Source organism: Pholis gunnellus (assembly GCF_910591455.1).
Source record: "Pholis gunnellus genome assembly, chromosome: 12".
Classification (NCBI taxonomy): Eukaryota; Metazoa; Chordata; class Actinopteri; order Perciformes; family Pholidae; genus Pholis; species Pholis gunnellus.
The window spans coordinates 23,222,400-23,242,279 of record NC_136539.1 but is presented as its reverse complement, the minus strand read 5'-3'; the positions used below and the strand labels follow the sequence as shown (position 1 = coordinate 23,242,279).

General features: G+C 49.7%; 1 protein-coding gene across 1 annotated transcript in view; it reads right to left on the bottom strand.

The window, feature by feature from the left end:
• Positions 1–501: 501 nt before the first annotated feature.
• The window catches only part of arhgap20 (Rho GTPase activating protein 20), a 27,175-nt gene continuing 7,796 nt past the window's right edge, over positions 502–19,880 (bottom strand). Inside the window, 14 exon segments of the mRNA XM_079170345.1 lie at positions 502–3,830; positions 4,476–4,590; positions 9,515–9,704; positions 9,966–10,075; positions 10,613–10,777; positions 11,247–11,346; positions 11,348–11,438; positions 13,835–14,026; positions 14,429–14,495; positions 14,753–14,830; positions 14,960–15,044; positions 15,302–15,343; positions 15,880–16,029; positions 16,991–17,167. Of these exon segments, the coding sequence (XP_079026471.1) occupies positions 2,170–3,830; positions 4,476–4,590; positions 9,515–9,704; positions 9,966–10,075; positions 10,613–10,777; positions 11,247–11,346; positions 11,348–11,438; positions 13,835–14,026; positions 14,429–14,495; positions 14,753–14,830; positions 14,960–15,044; positions 15,302–15,343; positions 15,880–16,029; positions 16,991–17,167 (3,223 nt within the window). The 3' untranslated portion in view covers positions 502–2,169.

The window sequence follows — 19,880 nt, the reverse complement described above, 5'->3', positions numbered from 1 at the left end:
AGAGGAACCTGAACCGTGAACCCGCTCGCTTCTTCAGCCTCGCCAGCTGACGTCGATCCTGGTTTTTTATTCTAGTACCTCTCAAACGTTGCAAACACAACATGGGCTGATATCACATCGGATTATATACGCCATCATCGCATTATGCGTATTATTTTATAGCGTTATAGTTAGCTAGCTTGCTAATTGCGCCGTCTGTTAATGCTACACTGGTTACAGATAACGAGTCGAACAACGAGAGCGGCGACAACACTTCATGACCCACAACAACCAGCATTCTATTTATTAGAAGTCAATTATTCTATTTCTATGGCTGCCGTCTACGACGGCTAGATAACACCGAGTCCTACACTGTCTCTTTAAGACGGCCTCCATCTTTAATCGTGTCATGTCCGGAGCAGCCGCACACATCGGATATAATAATAAATTCAGTTTAAACTGCAAAGTCGTTTCCCAAAAGAGCAACATTTATTAAAATCAATGACATTTTGGTCTCGTTGAGCGTCGGACATCAAATGTACACAAATATACAAATGGTGCGTTTCGTAGCAAATATACTTTCTATAGAGACAGCAGCAGCAGAATTGGCATGTAGAAAAATACACTTTTGATTTTCTCACACAACACAACATACCGAAGTAACAAGGTAATATATTTATATATATATTCATATATTTCTGTATCATAAATATGCAGAACTATACACACAATTCACGGTAATGGAGATAACAATTAAACTATTAATAACACGGGATAAAAGGACATTTTGAGACCATTTAAAATGGAAACGCTTAACACGACGATGACCTTATTGCAGTGTGTGATGCGGTGCGGAGAGGTTACGTCTAGCCCATAATAACACCGTTAATACTCGTGAAAATGTTTGTGCTCAGAATATATTATCTACAAGTATTTACACGCAAATCAATGAGCAGTGAAATACGGTCATTTACTGTTAAGTGTCACCTCAGAACGATCTGCACTGGAGCACAAAATATCATAAAATGATGGACGAAACACACACACACACACACACACACACACACACACACGCACACGCACACACACAGTGTCCTTGTCATTGTGAGTCTGAAAGGGTTTCTTGTTGAGGAGAATGAAGCGCTATACTAGCAAGAATAAAAGGAGATTTCTCCCTCAATGGCACATGTTTTCTCACATTCCTGCTCAGGACACGTTGGGACTACAGAGGACAACACTGTCTGCTGCGTGTCTGGAAACTCGGCTCGTGTGAATAAATACCGGCTCTATTGATTCAAACACACACTTCACAGAGGATGTTTCACTTTACAGATGTTTTTTGTTGAATATGTACGTCGGGGCCGTTGAGCTGTCCTCCTCTGGCTCATCACTTCACAGGAGTCGTGCAAAGAGCTAAAAGTCGTGTTCATAGTATTTGCATGAGGTCACAGCAGCCGTCGGTACCGAATCGTCCATGTGAACAGAGCAGCAGCGTTAAACATGTGTGAGTCCTGAAACTTGAAACATGTGGGACGTTGAGGCGCAAAGTCAAACGTCAAATGTTTCGCCGTTAAAAACCGACTACAAAAACGTGTCATGGCCTCGATTTCCCACCATTCTCTACTGGCTTCAAATAAAAATAATCCTTTTAAAAAGCTTCCAGAGAATAAAAGAAAAGGCTTCTTTGACCTTTTTACTTTCATTTCTGAAGAACTCCTCTTCCTTCATGTTGCCAGAGGAACCGGGTTTTGGCACAAGAGCTGCGACTCCGACCCGCGACAGCGGCTTTCATGTTTGTTTAGGGATCCAGATGTGCAGTTCAACTGTTTCTTCACATCTTCTCTGTGACGAATTCACAGAATCAGCCGTCACGACTCAGCAAATAAGTATCGGAGGATCCCAAACTGCTTCAGAGCAACGTGACTGTCTAATACATGAGAGATTCAGACTTACAATAGAAAAACAAATAAGAATCTTTCAATCTAAATGTTTGTCACAAAGGATGGAAGGAGGTGAAACGTGGAAGCAGGAAGTTCATCTGTACCTTTTATACTCTAAAACCTCGGACGCACCACGACAGTAAACTGCAACACCGTTATGCATTGAGCTAGAAAAAAAAGGGCGTTTATGGGGAAATATGATCACATCAGCAATGAAGACGGTTAACGAGTGAACAGTCATTCCTCTTATTCACACGTACGACTCTTCTGCAAAAAACAGCTGGTCGAAGTCGTCCACTCGCGGGTCGCTGCACCGCCTGCTCCGCCACTCCCTCTTCCCCTGCACGATGGCCAGCGCCACCTCCTGGCTCCTCCGCAGGCAGGAGTCCGCGTCCTCCTGCCCCTGGGAGGAGAAGTAGTCCCGCACGGCCCGGGTGGCGGAGGGAGACAGGCAGAAGCGTGGCTCGGCGTGGTTGGGCTCCACCTCGGACACCCGTAGGCCGCCGTCTTGGGGCCGACCTTTGGAGGAGGTGCGAGGTCTGCCCAGCGTGAGGCGGGAGCTCGCGGTGACCTCGGTGGGTTCGGATGCTCGGCGGGGGAGGGTCTGGCTCCCTTTGTGTCCCTCCACGGACGGAGCTAGAGGGTGAGACTTTTGCCTCCGGAGGACCAGAGTGGTGGCGTTCTGTCCGAAGAAAACACCCTGCGGGGGCTGCGCGCACTCGTTTCTGACCAGACGCTGCTGCGCGACATCACTTCCTGTCTGTGAGTCTGGGATCGGGGGTCCGTGGGTGCAGGTCTGGTCGTGGAGCTGCCTCAGCTCCCTGATCGTCAGGGGTTTCTCTGTGCCCCTGTAGAAAGGAGAACGGTTGCGCTGCAGCTGCATCAGAGCCTGCTGGTAGGACGGAGGGCTGCTGGATCTCCGGCGGCAGTTCCGGTTCGTGGCCGCGGCGTCCTGGTAGCCGTTACCGGTCGGGAGGGTTTTCCCGTTTACCGCCGGCGAGTCCTCCTCCGAGTGTCCGTTATCGGACTGCCTCAGGGACAGGCGGCGGTCCTTCTTGAACCACGTGTTCGGGTGGAGACCGTGTTGGTGTGGGGGGGTTTGGTGGGCCCGCGGCGTCTGAGGCCAATGAGGCGGGGCTTCCCTCTGAGGGGGGGAGTCTCTGGGCGACAGCTGGGTCCGTCCGTGGAAGAGAGGGGAGAGGGGAGCGGGCTCGGCCAATGGGAGAGCCCCGTTGGTGGCGTAGTCGGTGGAGTACTGCGAGAAGGCGGAGTCTAAAGAGCTGAGGGAGGAGCCTGTGGGCGAGGTCGCCGGTGACGACAGACTGGAGCAGCTGGCGTCCAGCCGCAGCGGAGGCGGAGGGGCGTGCTTCGTCTTCCTCCGCCCGCCGTTCTGGACTTTGGCTCCTCCCTTCTCGCATCCGTCCTCTTCCTCCTCCTTCAGCTGCAGCCCGCTCAGCCTCTGCTCCAGGAACACCTCGTCCCCGCCACCCGCCTCCATGGCGTCATCGTAGCTCGCCTTCCTCGCCGGAAGGTGGCGTTTATCGGCGTGAACCGTCGCCGCGCCCGAGGACGGAGCGCTCACCAGGGCCAAGGCGGGCTCCGAGCTCCTCCTCAGCCTCCGGGGGCCCTGCTGCGACGGCCCGTTGGCCTGGCGGGCGCGCGGCTGTCGGACCGCCGGGTTGAACCTCCGGGGTCTGGCCAGCGGCGGGAGCTGGAGGAGGAGGTCGCCGTCGTCGTGGTCCGGGTCGGGGTCGCAGTCGCTGAGGGTGATGACGGAGTCGCGGCTGCGGCTGTCCGGCTTGTCCTTGTCGCGCAGCGGCGGCTGCTCCTGGAAGGGAGACTCGGGGTCGTCGTTCAGCTCGTTCTCCAGACTGTCGTAGGACGAGTCGTTCATCTGGAAGGACGACACGTCTGGGACGACAAGAGAGGGGGATAGAAGGAGAAACAGAATATTATTATGAGACGAGCGGAATCATCAAATCAAGATCCAGAGAATTCAATCCAAAAACACACAAAGTCTTTACTTCCAGTCTAACTTTAGCGTCACATTTCCTGTAAAGTCCTCAAATTATACAGCTTGTGCAGACGTCCCCTCTCATGCAAGCATCCTGCAATTTTCCGCCTACTAGCTCCCAAAATTAGCAATCCAAGCTGAGACAGACCAAACATTTATTTACACAAAATGTTCTTCTTCTCTCTCCTGAAAGCACAGCCAACAAGAAGGAGCACGGAGGACGGAGCGTCGTGCACTCCTTCACCTCCGGTGGTTATTTATAGCTGTTCATGAATGAGGAGATTCAGATCAGCTGTGACCTCGCAGGTCGATCAGCTGTGACCCCCAATCAACGGGCGCGGTCGTCTAATCACACACACAGAGCGAGTCTCTCTAAAGACGCCTCGTTGTGATATTGTTTGAGGTGTAACACACTGAAGACCTTCACGATGCTATGATGCAATGCTTCGGAGCTTTTACGGATCGTCATCGTCGCTGATTGAGTCGTGCACATTCATTGTTCGGACATCTTTAAAACGCCGCTCGGACTCCTCTCCTCTCACCTGATCCGTGGTCGCTGCTGCTGCTCTTCTGGCTGAAGCTGCTGAACAGCGACGGGACGTCTTCTCCCAGCACGCCGCTGCAGTTCTCGATGAGGAAGTGAACCAGCTCGCACACCTGCAGGGAGGACAAAACGCCGCCTGGGTTTAGAGCTGCTGACCATTCATCTGCCCCCCCTAAGGCCTCAAGCCCTGAACCCTCAGGGTCCAACATCGAGAGTCCCACATCTTCATTCTGAGGAAGCTTTTGTGTTCGTTTGTTTGCCCTCCGACTACTCGAAGTATTTGCATTCCAAGAAAACGTCAAACTCTGGTTCCTGGATCTCGTCCTGATGGTAACACATGACATCATGTCCTGGCTTCCGTTCTCGCTCAAATGTTTTGTTGGAAGACCGACACAGAGAAACGGGAGTTTCTGACAGCAGCCAAGTCTACTGAGACGATGCACACGACTTTATTCATCGTCATGTTCAGGAACGAACAGCCCAGCGACACATCTCCTCCTCACAGAGGAATCAACTGTTTTCTTAATTAAAGAGTCGGTTTGAATCTTTTACAGTCGGAATCTGTCCTCAAACAAATCACGTCTTTTAAACTAAACACACTGAATTTACTAAACACACTCCTGACGCGCTCCGACAGCCTGCAGGGCCGCTCGGAGACGTCGGGATCCTCCTCGACTCTCCACTAGAATCCGTCTGTCGGGTTTATAAACCACTTGTTTTTTTTGCTGCGACACTTTTGGAAAACACGGCAGAGACACACTCGCTCTGTAGGGCGTCTGTCTGTCTGTCTGCCTGTCTGTCTGTCTGTCTGTCTGTCTGTCTGTCTGTCTGTCTGCCTGTCTGTCTGTCTGTCTGTCTGCCTGTCTGCCTGTCTGTCTGTCTCTCTGTCTCTCTGTCTGTCTGTCTGTCTGTCTGTCTGTCTGTCTGTCTGTCTGTCTGCCTGTCTGTCTGTCTGTCTGTCTGCCTGTCTGCCTGTCTGTCTGTCTCTCTGTCTGTCTGTCTGTCTGTCTGTCTGCCTGTCTGTCTGTCTCTCTGTCTGTCTGTCTGTCTGTCTGTCTGTCTGTCTGTCTGTCTGCCTGTCTGTCTGTCTGTCTGCCTGTCTGTCTGTCTCTCTGTCTGTCTCTCTGTCTGTCTGTCTGTCTGCCTGTCTGTCTGTCTGTCTGTCTGTCTGTCTCTCTGTCTGTTGGGCCAGATGTTCGTCTGCACGGCGTCCGTGTGCGTTGAACGACTAACAGCACACAACCAGGCTGCTCATTGTGGAATTATAAAAGTCTTTTTTTTTTCTAGGACAAATGACGTCATCTGAAATGTTTTGAGAATTTTCCAGTAAAAAGTGTAATTTTTTTCTCTTTTCTATGGAGAACCTGTGAAGAACATGTTGATTGGTATTAGAAGCGGGTCGTTTCAGAGCACTGTGAGGCTCTTTGTCACGTGTTTGAAGGAATAAAAATAGACACATTTGGGATTAAAAATATGAGAGAAAAACACGATGCCGATGGGAGATGAGAGCTGTTGCATAACTCCAGCAGTTAATCCCTGAATAAGTGTCACCAGAGAGCAACTGCAACATTAACCTCCAGCTGTCACCTCCTCTCCTCAGATATGTGCTAACGATGAACGTCCTGAGGCCACATTCTGCTTTGGATTATGGGTAATGTTGAGCTCTTCTATCCATACCCCGCCGGGACAGTTACACATACATAAGCAAACACGATACGAACAAACGTCTCGTCTATCTGTGATCCTTCCTCGTCGCCTCCAACATGGCCGACGCCACTAAACTCTGCAGGTACGTTCTCCGCTGAGTCGAGGTCTCCGGAGGCATCGAGGGAGCGTCTCTAACAGAACCAACCTGTTTGTGATCACAGAGCAGATACACGTTCCTCTCTGTGACATCCGGCTGCTATCAGTGCACGAGGACATTCCGTCTCATTGCTGAAGAACAAGCACGTCCTCCGACATGTTGACTAGAGTTCATAAATCAATATACCATGAGCGAGGTGAATACTCTACTCTGATTGGCTGCAGGGGTGTCCATTCATTCCTGATAAAGGAAACCGACTTTAAGTCAAACTGTGTGTTCACTGTGCTTTCCTACACTTTAGCGGCTAGCTACCGTGCTAATTCCACCACGCTTTCATGCTGCACTGGCTCGCTCCTCGTCGCTTGCCTCTCTACCTCTTCCTCTTCACCTCTCCCATTCTTCCCCCTCGATCACTCTCTCTTTCATTTCGCCTCCCTGTCCTCCTTCAATCACTCCGTCAGCATTCCACTCAGAGAGGAGCTGCTACGGGACACAGAGAGCCTTCGGGCGTCCAGGAGACGTTCACCCCGTCCATCAACGGCCCATTCACAACGGCTTCTCCCTCCTTCTGTCACTCAATAGGATGTTAAACTCACTCTCAACCTGAGTGGACTTCTTTTATTAAAGCGACAGAACACAACAGGATACGTGCAGCGTTTATCGACTGTGTGCACGAAGATGAAGTCACGGCCGCGTGTTAGCGGGTCAATGTCATCATGCAACACGTGCATCCAGCAGGCTGCAGAGGAAAGACGACCGAGCTGCACGTCTATCACAAAAAAAAGAGATAAAAGTCAAATTAAGACACAAAGCAGGAGTTTGAGAACCGAGCTCGAGAGAAAAACAACGTCCCCTTGAATGACTCGTCTCCCTGTCTCCATCTCGTTCAGCCCAAAACATTTAAATCATACACTTCAGGAAAGAAGGAGGGACAACGGAGACCGAGCGTTCACGTGTCTCCAGATTAAGGTTGGAGAGCAGCCGTCACACAGCCAGGAACCCACGCTCAGCTTCAACGAGGGGAACGTCCAAACAACACTTTGTTCTTTAAAGTTTTCTTCCCAGAAAAAAAAAAGTCGCCTGCGCTCAAGTCTGCACACACACACACACACACACACACACACACACACACACACACACACACACACACACACACACACACACACACACACACTGTGTGTGTGTGAGAGGGAGAGCGCTATCAGGGGAGTGTTTGCCAAAGAGAGATTCAGGTATTTGTGGGTATTTGTGCTGACGAGTGTGTGTGTGTGTGTGTGTGTGTGTGTGTGTGTGTGTGTGTGTGTGTGTGTGTGTGTGTGTGTGTGTGTGTGTGTGAAGAGAGAAAGAAAGGGCTTTTTTTCGGCGACACCATTTTTCCTGCTAAAACACACACTTGGCCTCAGGATTGTGTAGGAAATTCTTTGCATGTTTTCTCAGTGAACCTCAACCACCTCGAGCACACACACACACACACACACACACACACACACACACACACACACTGGAGGAGATAACATCAGCAGCCACCCACAGAGAATGTGTGCGGCTCAAATACTGTAACAGACACACAAACCTAAACGCTTTGTGTGTCTTAGTGGATGCGTGGTGGCGGGGGGGGGGGGGGGGGGGGTGAAGTCATTTCAGGTTAGCCGGCCGTGTTGTGATGGAGGAGAGCGAGCAGCGAGGCGGTTTCTCCTCTCAGGCCACTAATCTGTCTTCTTGGTCTCAGCTCCACTTACTTTTAATCCAGCAGAGCTTTTCTTTATGTTTTTCCAGCTGAAGGAAACGTATGAACACATCTCTGGTACGCACACGATGTTAAGTGGTAGTTTTGTGCGAGTGCTGGTCGACAAAGGGCCGCGCTAGCGAGTAAAGTTGCTTCACAATAATACAATTAAGAGAAATGTAGCGTCAGAAAAAAAGATCACTACAAGCTTTTACTATCTTAACTCCACGCATTCATCTCTAAAACATCTAAAACAGGTCCGACACATCGCCTCAAAGCTGAGTGAATAAAGCTCAATGCACGGCTACTCCTCTGTTATTGTTGTTGTTATTAAGGCTGATCATACTGAGGAAGACCTGATCCTCTAAGACAGAGACCTGATCCTCTAAAACAGAGACCAGATCCTCATGAGGGCAGTGAGTCAGCGTGAAGCTTTCCTCTTCCTCTTTATTCTCAAGTCTCACTCTAAGCTCGCAGATTTCAAGCTCAGCAGAGTGAGAATGTTGTGATCTTAGTTTGACAGCGATGACTTGAACGTGAGTGTGTGTGTGTGTGTGTGTGTGTGAGACTGGTTTAATGTGTGTGTGTGTGTGTGTGTGTGTGTCTGTGTGTTAGTGGGTCAACACACATCCGCAGGGAAACTGTCTGCTGTCAAACGGCTGAGATTGTGTGCACGAAATCTCAATATCTTACCCGTCTGTCAAACACTCGTCTGTCTGTCTGGTCACACGTGTTTCATACACTATGCACAGACACGTACACACACACACACACTCAAACCTTTAGCAGTAAAGCTTTCTTTAACATTTTATATATAAATTAATTGAGAAAAATAACCAGCAGATTAATCAGTAATGAAAACTAGAACAGTGCGTTTTCTTCCTCTTCACTCCCGATTGAAGACGAGTTTAATCTCAGTCGCTCAAAGATGGCGGCGCAGACAGCAGACGCAGAGATTCATCCGTCTCGTGTCTAACGTCAGTCAAACAGAGAGGAATGTAACGTGCAGACGCTCCGGTTCAAAATGAGGCCAAACCTTTTTTTTAGCCTCGACAAAAGGTCAAAATGTGTCCCGACAGACTATTTAAGTCCTGTTTGTAGGACCGGCTGACCGACACAAAGGCCTCTCGCTGCTGAAGCCGTCGTCGATCACTTTAAGAGGAGCGAGGAGTCAGCAGTTAAAGACGCTAGAACTCAGTCAATAAAACAACTGAACGCTGAATAAAACATTATTAGTCGACCAAAATGTTGAAATTAACTTTGATTTGAAGTGAAAACACGACAAGCATCCCCTGCTTTATGGTCTGTGTGACTCTAAATGGACCATCATTTACTAAATGAACATCATGCTGTATTGAAGAAGACTTGAAACTAGAGATTGAGACCATAAACTCATTAGAGAGAATGCAGCTTTAACACACGACCGACTGCACGATCTCCGTTACTAACGATAATCCTTCTTTAGTCTCTCGTGTCAGTCCTGTGTCTGTGGGTTCCTCCTCCTCACCTTCTTGGTGCCCTCCCCCTCCATCTCGGGGGTGCTCGGCGCCGGAGCCCAGAGCATGCTGGGAGCGATGCAGACGGACAGGTTGAAGGCGTTCATCTGGTTGTCGTGGGCGTTGCCCTGGATGCAGTGCAGCACGGCGACCACGTGACGCAGCAGCAGCAGGTTGTCGGCGGGCAGGAGGCGGAGCAACCTGAGAACCAAAACATGAAAACACTTCATCTCAGTGTGTGTTCTCCACAAAAGCTGTCTTTGTATCTTGTTTTTTGTTTTCCTGAAGCAAAAAGGAATTTAGTTTGTTGCCTCTGGAACCTCTCAGTGTTTGGTCGTCTCTACAGACATAAACAGCACGACGTGGAACCACCACGAGCCTTCACAACACGCCGGGTCTCCTCCTTTAACGTGTCACACATCTGTATGAGGAACAGGATTTAGGAGGATGAGAGGATCCTACCTCTGGACGGCGTGCGTCCTCTCGTCTCCTCCCTCCCCCTCCATCGCGTCCATCCACTGCTCGTACAGATCCGCGCTCAGCAAGCTGCCCGGGACGTTACGCAGGAAGTCCTGCATGCAAAAAGAATCAACATCCGCGTTAATCATCGAGTCCAGAAAAGTTCAGAAAAGAATGCAAACGAATGCCACGAAAATATACACACATGCTGAGAAGAAGGAGCTGACTGAACAACCCGAACCAGATAAACGAAGCAAACAGCTTCACACAGTGTCAAATAATAATAAAAAGACTTTATGAAGACCGATGTTCCTCATTTGATGACTGCGTCCATCTCACATAATAACATGAAGTCAGTGGACTGACTGCTTAACAACCTTGTCTTTGTCTCAGGTGAGGTTCTTGTCCAGAGACGGGAGACGAACCGGCTCGGGTATAAAACCTGCAGCGCCGGCTGTTTTGACCCGCAGGCTGAACAAAGCAGCACCTTGTGTGTGAGAGCGGCAGCCTCGCCCGGCTGTGCAGAGACAGATTATCCCGTCTGGACCCGACGTGACTTTTGGACGCACATCAGTCGCTTTCTGATCGTCTGGGTTTCAAACCAGTGTGACGAGGCAGCGCGCGTGTGTGTGTGTGTGTGTGTGTGTTACCTTGAGCACGGCGGCGATGACGAACACGGACTGGTGTGTGATCTCCGGGTCCTCGGCTCCGTTGTCCAGCCTGTCCCGGAGCTCCCGGCAGGCTTTGGCCCCAGCCGAGCGCCTGAAGACGCCCCTGGTGTACGGACCCTCCAGGTACAGGAACACCAGCATGTCCTGCAGGGAACACAGCGTCCCGCATCAGCATCAGCGGCTCCAGAGACCCACAGCAAGAACCTCGTTCTAATTCACTCGGTTAGGTTTTAAAGCAACAAAGCAAAAGAATCTGGATGTTTGTTTTTGATTCATCATTTCCCCAAAATAATCTGAATTTGATCTTTTCTGCAGCTGTAATTAGGTTTTCATTATTTAGAAAGAGAAGAAGAATTCTGAGGGTTTTTTTAGGCTTTTCAGGGAATGAAACTAGCAGGTTAACTAGTCCATGTAGATCCGGTTTGGACTTCCTGAAAGGGTTCTTCGGAGCACCACGAGACCAGAGAGGAAACTCTGCGGGCTGCTGATTCATCACATTGAGATTTCACTTCCACGTCCAGTATTTCTTGAATCCACGATTCTGTCATTTAGCCTCAGAGCAGCAATCTAACAGCAGCACAATCCCCCCCCCCCCCCCCCCCAGGTGGCTCACCATGACGGGCTTGGGCAGGCCGTGGTCCGGAGAGCAGACGGAGCTCAGGGGTCGTCCGAACAGCCGTCCCTGCGTGGGGGACAGCGAGGTCGGGGACAGGGGGGGGGCCGTCCAGCTGCGAGCTGGAGCCTCTCCAGAAGGGCCAGTTGATCAGAGACCTCTTCCTCTTAAAGGACTTCTGCTGACCAGGCTCTGTGTGGGGGGGGGAGAGGAAGAGGTGAGCTGTGGCTTCAGACATAAACACGATAATGCTCGATGACTCACCAATGCAACGCTTTTCTAATATTTATCTTTCAGGCTGTGAAATGTTTATTCAGCATGCACGTGAACGTACATGCTGAATAACGTGCACGTGAATGCTTTTGTCTGTCCGATGATTTAAACCTTTAAAAAGGTTTATTAAGGGGAGACGGCTCTAAAGAGAAGCTTTGTGAAGCACAAAGACTCCAACGAGACGGTGACAGAAAGAACGCCTTCAGAACGCCAACAGCACCGCTCAGTCTGAGGTCTGCATGTGTGTGTGTGTGTGTGTGTGTGTGTGTGTGTGAGACGGTATGCATGTATGGGGCTGTGTGTGTGTGTGTGTGTGTGTGTGTGTGTGTGTGTGTGTGAGACGGTATGCATGTATGGGGTTGTGTGTGTGTGTGTGTGTGTGTGTGTGTGTGAGACGGTATGCATGTATGGGGTTGTGTGTGTGTGTGTGTGTGTGTGTGTGTGAGACGGTATGCATGTATGGGGCTGTGTGTGTGTGTGTGTGTGTGTGTGTGAGACGGTATGCATGTATGGGGCTGTGTGTGTGTGTGTGTGTGTGTGTGTGTGTGTGTGTGTGTGTGTGTGAGACGGTATGCATGTATGGGGTTGTGTGTGTGTGTGTGTGTGTGTGTGTGTGTGTGTGTGATGGTATGCATGTATGGGGCTGTGTGTGTGTGTGTGTGTGTGTGTGTGTGTGTGTGTGTGTGTGTGTGTGTGTGTGTGTGATGGTATGCATGTATGGGGCTGTGTGTGTGTGTGTGTGTGTGTGTGTGTGTGTGTGTGATGGTATGCATGTATGGGGCTGTGTGTGTGTGTGTGTGTGTGTGTGTGTGTGTGTGTGTGTGTGTGTGTGGATGTAGCAGCTCAGCATGTTAGTTCACTGATCGGATCATAATCTGTGTTGCCTTCATGGCTCAAAGCAACGATTATGTAAAGATTTTAAAAAAAGAAAACTTGATTAATACCAGAAACTGATAAAAGAATATGATATTAAGGATTACAACTTCTCTTAAATACCTGAACTATTGGAGACTTGCTGCAGTAAATCTTTAGCAGTTAAATATAATTGTAGCAACGTAAAGACGTTGAGGTCATGAAGTATTCTCTCAGTGGGAGGAGCCACAGACTACGTGACACTCCTCACGTAGAGCTCATCGTTATTTAACAGACTCTGGAACAGAAGGACTCCTCAGACGGGGATCCAGCAGACTTTTAGCCACAACGAGCCGACATTACGGCAAATAGCTGTGTGGACGAGGCCGGGAGCCATCTTTACTTTGGATTTCTACAGGTTGAAGTGTGTCTGCTGCACCGTGTTGGAAATAAGCTCCGCTTGTGTCTCAAACTAGGTTTGAGGCTCCGCTCAGCCCCCCCCCCCCCCCCCCCCCCCCCCCCATCACGTTCGACGCTGTTGTGCTGGAGGCGAAGGAATCTGACGCTTGTGGTTGGTGAACTGCAGCCTCCTCGACTGGAAAACATTTTTACCGTCAACTTGTTTTCCTCTCAACCTCCTCCTCCTTTTTTTTCCATCCCCCCCTCCTCCCCCTCCTCCTCCCCCGTTAGTCATCCTCGTCCCCCGTCCTCTTGTTTTTCTTTCTCCTCATTCTTTCTGTCCCTCTCTCTCTTTTAAAGTCCCCCCCCTCCTCCTCCTCCTCCTCCTCCCTCTATCTCTTACAGTCTGTTTCTCTTTCCTTCACCTCCGCTGGCCTTCAGACTTTCTCAACAGCCGTGTCATCACTTTTCCCTTCCCGTCTTCCTCCTCTCTCGCTCGTCCGTCTCTTCTGGGGTTTCTTCCTCTTTGTCCGTCTGCTGTTTTTCTTATTGACCCCCCGCTGTGACCCCTCGTCCGCTAACTCCTTTCCCACCGTTCTCGCTCACCTCCTGCCTCCTCCTCACAGTTAGTTAATACTTCTGCATCCTCACATTTCCTCTCGTGGTTTCAGAAAGAATTAAGATTCACGGACGGATTCTCGACACTCGACTTAAAAAAACCCTCAACTGACATGTTGATGGAAAGAAACTCGTATTTTTCGCAGCACATGCTTTAACAGATTTACTCTAAACCAGACACGCTGAGCCTTTAATAGGACCTGGGCTTTAAGGATCTTTTGGTTTGAAAGCACGTTTACTAATTTGTTTTGCAACTTTTGCAAGAAAATGCTTTTTTTATTCACACTAAAAGAAATAACTGCACCTTTTATGTTGAGACGGGTAAAAAAAGCAAACTTCTGTTTGATTCCTCTCTCTTTCATTACTGAACTGTTCCTGTGACCTCATTAAAAGAAAGGGGTCGAACCCCCCACAATGAGAGCTACAGTCCAGACCGGCTGTCTCACCTATGAGCGGAGCCTGTCCCTTGCTGGGCTTGAGGATGAACTGGCACTGGGTGTCTGGAGGGAGACACTGGTCCAGCAGCAGCACCCCCGGACAGTCCGTGGGACTCGTCGGGTCCCACCCTGGTCCTCCGCCGGCGGAGCTCCCGCCGTCCCGAATGTGGCTCATCTTGATGCTGAAGGGGAACTCGTGGCCTGCATGAGAGGTCAGGGGGGTTCCAGAGGTTAGAGGTCAGGGGTCTGGTATGTGACGTGGAGCCAAAAAGAATACGATATGAGTGAGAGCAGAACTCGTCCCACGCGGCGACGAAAACCGTCCGTCTGGAGTCGGGACGTTTGGAATTCAGAACAAAAGATTAACAGAATGTCACGGACACAAAACGAACTGCTGCCAGATGTTAGTTCCTAAAATAGTCCTCATCAGAGTCAGAGGGGCGTTCAACTTCAGTGACTTCACGGAAGATGCAACTGTAAGCATGCGTTCAGCCGTCACATCACCACACCGGTGGAGGTGAAGCACCTTCCTTAATTAAACAGGTGAAGCGGTGTAGAGGGAAGACAGCGTGACACGTCACAGCGTGTACGACGGGCGCTCACCTATGAGAGGGTACGGAGCGTCGTCCTTACTGGAGTTCACCCACAACCGGTGGTCTTTAACGCAGCCCTGGACGGAGAAAAACAGAGAATCCGGTTTAATTTCAATGAAAATGACTTTTCCATGTTTTGCCTGCTTTTGACTTGTGGAGCTTCCTTCATGAACGCACGTCTGTGTTGTACAGAAACATCTAAAGATGCTGGTTCTGGTTCTGGTTCTGGTCCCTCCTCACGCTCGGGTAACACTTTGTTTTGGACTATGAATACCGATCACAGGCCGTCGTTCAGTGCATCTTATTTCCGTCGAGCTGAGAGACGTTTACTCACCGATATGCCAAACTGCAGCAGAGCCATGCGGATGACATCAGCGGTGCTGTCGGTGTTGTTGACCGCGAGCGTCTTGGCCTAGCGGACACATTTCAGACACATCGTGGAAAAGTCTAGTTAGTTGTGTGTCACATAACTGGCAGCGCTGTCGGTCATGTCACAGACATTTTTGTGCTGATGGAAGCAAATCACAGAAGAGAATCTTACATATGCACAATTTCCAATATCCTTTGCAAATATCTTCAGAGGGACGGTCTTGGGGTCGTCCTTCTCTTTGCCCGAAACGATCCGACTGTGTGCAGAGAAAACACAAAGCCAAGAATAAAAACAAAGCTCATGTTTGGTGTTAATGCGTGTTCAACATCACTTTATCTTAGCTGTGAATAAAAACGTACGCATCAGTTGTAAAGCACTCATTCACTCTCATATTGAGCTCATATTTAAAACCCTTCAGTTCAATCTGAAGCAGAGCTTTCAATTCTGATTTGCAAGATGAACCAAAACACACAAACCACAAAGTATCAGCAGGAGAACAAACCACACGTTTACCTTTTGATGAGTGCCGACCACTTGTCCTTGTGCTCCTCGGAGCTGAAGAGGAGAAGAGAGAGAGAGAGAGAGAGAGAGAGAGAGAGAGAGAGAGAGAGAGAGAGAGAGAGAGAGAGAGATGAAACATAATCGGAGGAAATCGTGTTGAAAGCAACTGTCTGTTTTGATCCGTTACGTAACGTTTGAGCCGCAGACTTGTCCTCCGGATTCCTCCTGATGCAGAATGTAACGAGTGAGCGTGTGAAAGAGTTCATCATCAGCAAAGGTGCAAACATGCAGCGCTGCGTATGTGAGTGTGCGTGTGTGTGTGTGTTGCATGTGCGTGTGTGTGTGTGTTGCATGTGCGTGTGTGCATCTACTGCGGTTGGATTGAGTGGCTTTACGGCTGGGAGCCGCCTTCACACGTAAGACTTTAGGGGTTTTGTGTTTGTGCGTTCAGGTTTTAGTTCCCGTCTGTAACGTGAATCTCAGAACCTTGCAAATAATACACCAGAGTGACGCAGAGAAGCTGAATGAAGTTCCATAAGATGAGTTACATTTGATCATATTCAGTGTTGTGTGTTTGTGTGAATGTGTACCTGAAGGTGGCCACACAGTTGCAGGTGGGCCAGCCCATGACGAAGCTCCTCTCTGGGTTGGCGCTGCCCTCACACACCTCGTCCACGCAGCCGGCCGTCCACATCTCACACACTCGGACCTGAGCCTTCACCTTGAAGTGGGTGGGAGACCTGCAGGAGCCACAGCGCTGCGTTACACTAGACCACGTGGTGACGTGATATCCGATCCGTGCATAGGTTTACGTACTCGCTGTATCGGAGGGATTTCTGATACTTGTATCGACTCTACTGAGACGCTTTACTCTGTAAAAGAACGCATTAAAAGCCAAAGGTTCCTTATAAAAAGGGGTTCCACAAGGAACCAACTGGGATCCTCTACTTTTGCAATCTAACGTTTACATTTTCCACAAACTTCAAACACATGGCAGCCCTTCAACAAATGCTTTAAATAGATTTGAATTAGTAGAAGTGTATTCATCCACCGCTACAGCTGTGATTATACAGAAGGAAAAGTCCACACACACACACACACACACACACACACACACACACACACATACCGACACACATTCCTCAGACTCGCCCGGTGTTCAAACCACAATGAAACAGCCAATAATAGCGTCTGTGCTGAAGGGTCGGCTCCGCCCACCTATAGGACGGAGCGCCGAGGTCCTGCTGTGTGTCGTGAGTACAAATACACACAGCAGAAGAGGGTTTCTTTATATGTGTGTGTGTGTGTGTTTGTGGACTTCAAAAAACATGTGCTCTTTAAGGTTCTATTTTTGAACATGTGTGTGTGTGTGTGTGTGTGTGTGTGTGTGTGTGTGGACGGGGGGGGGAGCCCCGTACTGAAGGCCTGAGGCAGGCCTGCGTGCTTTGATCTGAGCCGGGCTTCATGTGGATTTAATTGGCCGGATAATAATGATGTACTGGAGCGAGAGAGACGGAGGGAAGAGAAGAAGATTGGAGGAGAATTTAGGGGAAAGATAGCAGAACTCCATCCTCTACAATCTGTGTTTGAGCAACAACGAGATGAAATGTTGTTCACGTCTTCCTGTCTCACGCACACAACCACATAAACGCTCTCCTTCGTCCTCCGTCACTTCATCGGGACACACAGAAGGACTCTTACTTGGCCTTGGCGACGAGCAGCGTGTCGGTGAAGAGGAAGAGGTGTCTCTCCTGAGTCTGGAGGCCCGTCTTCAGCTGCGTCTGGGCGTGACCCAGGAACAGGCGGCGAGGACTCTCAGCCAGGAAGGCCTGGACCAGGGTGCAGGACTCTGGGCTGACCGGGGTCAGGCAGCTTTCCCTGTGTGGGGGGGGGGGGGGGGGGGGGGGGGGGCACAAAGAATGATGTTACACACAAAGGAGGAACGGTGCAGATGTGTTCGGAGGCTGAAAAGGAAACACGGCTTTGAATATAGTTCGGCTCAATATCACAAATCATACATTTAGAAGACAAGAGGAGAGGCTGAAGTAGAACTTATTGACGAAAGCTCCTCAAAGGGATCCGACAGACACAAAGACAAACACAACCAGGCAAACACATCGACAACCGTACAACCGTACAACCTCGCAGCACTACTGACGTCCCTCCTCCTGCTGGTCTCGGCTCAGCTCGCCTGGGAACCTGGACCGAGGTCTGAGTTGAAGAACTTAAATGATTTAGTGGCTAAAAGCCAAAAACTAAGAAGCTGAATGTGACGAGGTGCAACCACAGCTTCATTCATTCCAGAGTCGTGACTCCATTCAAACGGGTTTTCCCCAAACTGTGGAACAACGACATAACGACGCAGCAGCAGCGTGTAAATAACAGACGCGTTGAGGTGAACTGCTGCTCGTGCAGCGTCGTTAAAGTGGAATCATTCCTGTATCTTCTTTACTGACTCCTCACAGTGAGGAGTGAATTATCAGTGAACTAAATATTTGACTTTTGGACCCGACGTCGTGAAATAGTTTTGCTACAAATGACTCTGCGTGTTGTTGGAGCTGCACGAACACACTCTGTGAACTTCAACACGTGAACAGAACCTCTGAATAATGTCTCTGCTCTTTAAAGTGTGTTTGTTTGTGACGGACAGAAATATCTCCGTTCTGTTTTCACTAAAATCCCGATGCCGCTGATGTAAACGGAGACGGAACATTTGGAGGAAGAGGAAATAGTTTGAGGGCTCCATCTTTTCCTGTTTACCCTCCAGCAGCAGATAAAAGACCTCAATCTCCTCTCACACACGCACATATGCATGCTTTCTATCTGTGTCTCTACCTTTCTGTGCACACACACACACACACACACACACACACACACTTCTTGTCCACGTGCACGTCCTGGAGCTGGTGGTCCAGGTCTCTCTTGGAGCTCAGAGACGCTTGGACTCTCTCGTACGTTACGTAATTAATTAACGAAGAACAGACGGCCGCGCTGGAGTGATTCCTTCTTCTTCTTCTTCTTCTTCTTCTTCTTCTTCTTCTTCTTCTTCTTCTTCTTCTTCTCTTGTGGTCTGTCTTTGTGTGTCATCCAAAAATAAATTCCAACCGAGGGACTGAGAGAATTCAATAAGAAGTGATGGATGGAGGCAATAAGGCGCTGACGCTGGATGGGACACGTCTTCAGGACAGAAGGACACGTCTCACGCTGTGTGAAGGACACAATGCAACACAATCAGCTATTGTTTCTGGAAGAAAGGAAATACTTTCCATGTGGTAAAACTGAAATGATTTCCCCCCCCTCTGAAAACATTTACACAACTCATGCACCGCTAAACGGCCACGAACATCTTTGACACGGCGTCATTCTGTGACAGGATTCAATATTTCTCCTCCTCCTTTTGTCCAAATGTCACCAAAAAGCTTCATAAACGGTCTGCTGGACGACTACACTGATCATTTGAGCATCAATGACTCGTCCTGTGTTACCTTGAACGATCGCTACAACTTTAATAACGTTAGTCACAGCCAGGAGCTGTAAGAAACGCCATCTTTGTCAGATGTTCGTCTGTCCGACGGCCCACGAACACATCATGAACAGCCTCCATCAGAAACAGTGACCAAAGCGAAGCTTCATGTTCTCATTAAACACGTCTCCTCTAATAAAGAGTTCACTTCAATCAGATTCTATAAAAACTTAAACTGTGAAACTATGACGTCATGATTGATTCATCTGAGACCAACAGTCATGTGACCACAAGAGAGGAGACACTCTGAACTACAGGGAGAGAGGAGAGAGGAGAGAGAGAGGAGAGAGGAGAGGAGAGGAAGAGGAGAGGAGAGGAGGAGAGGAGGAGGAGAGGAGGAGAAGAGGAGGAGAGGAGGAGAGGAGAGGAGAGAGAAGAGGAGAGGAGAGGAGGAGAGGAGGAGAGAGGAGAGGAGAGAGGAGAGAGGAGAGGAGAGAGGAGAGGAAGAGAGGAGGAGAGAGGAGAGGAGAGAGGAGAGAGGAGAGGAGGAGAGGAGAGAGGAGAGGAGAGGAGAGGAGAGGAGGAGAGGAGAGAGGAGAGGAGAGAGGAGAGGAAGAGAGGAGGAGAGAGGAAAGGAGAGAGGAGAGAGGAGAGGAGGAGAGGAGAAAGGAGAGGAGAGAGGAGAGAGGAGAGGAGAGGAGAGAGGAGAGGAGAGAGGAGAGAGGAGAGAGAGAGAGAGAGAGAGGAGAGGAAGAGGAGAGGAGAGGAGGAGGAGGAGAGAGGAGAGGAGAGAGGAGAGAGGAGAGGAGAGGAGAGAGGAGAGGAAGAGAGGAGGAGAGAGGAGAGGAGAGAGGAGAGAGGAGAGGAGAGAGAGGAGAGAGGAGAGAGGAGAGAGGAGAGGAGAGAGGAGAGAGGAGAGGAGGAGAGGAAGAGAGGAGGAGAGAGGAGAGAGGAGAGGAGGAGAGGGAGAGGAGAGAGGAGAGGAGAGAGGAGAGGAGAGGAGAGAGAGGAGAGAGGAGAGAGAGGAGAGAGAGGAGAGGAGAGAGGAGAGGAGAGAGGAGAGAGGAGAGAGGAGAGGAGAGAGGAGAGGAGAGGAGAGGAAGACAGGAGAGAGGAGAGGCTGGAAGA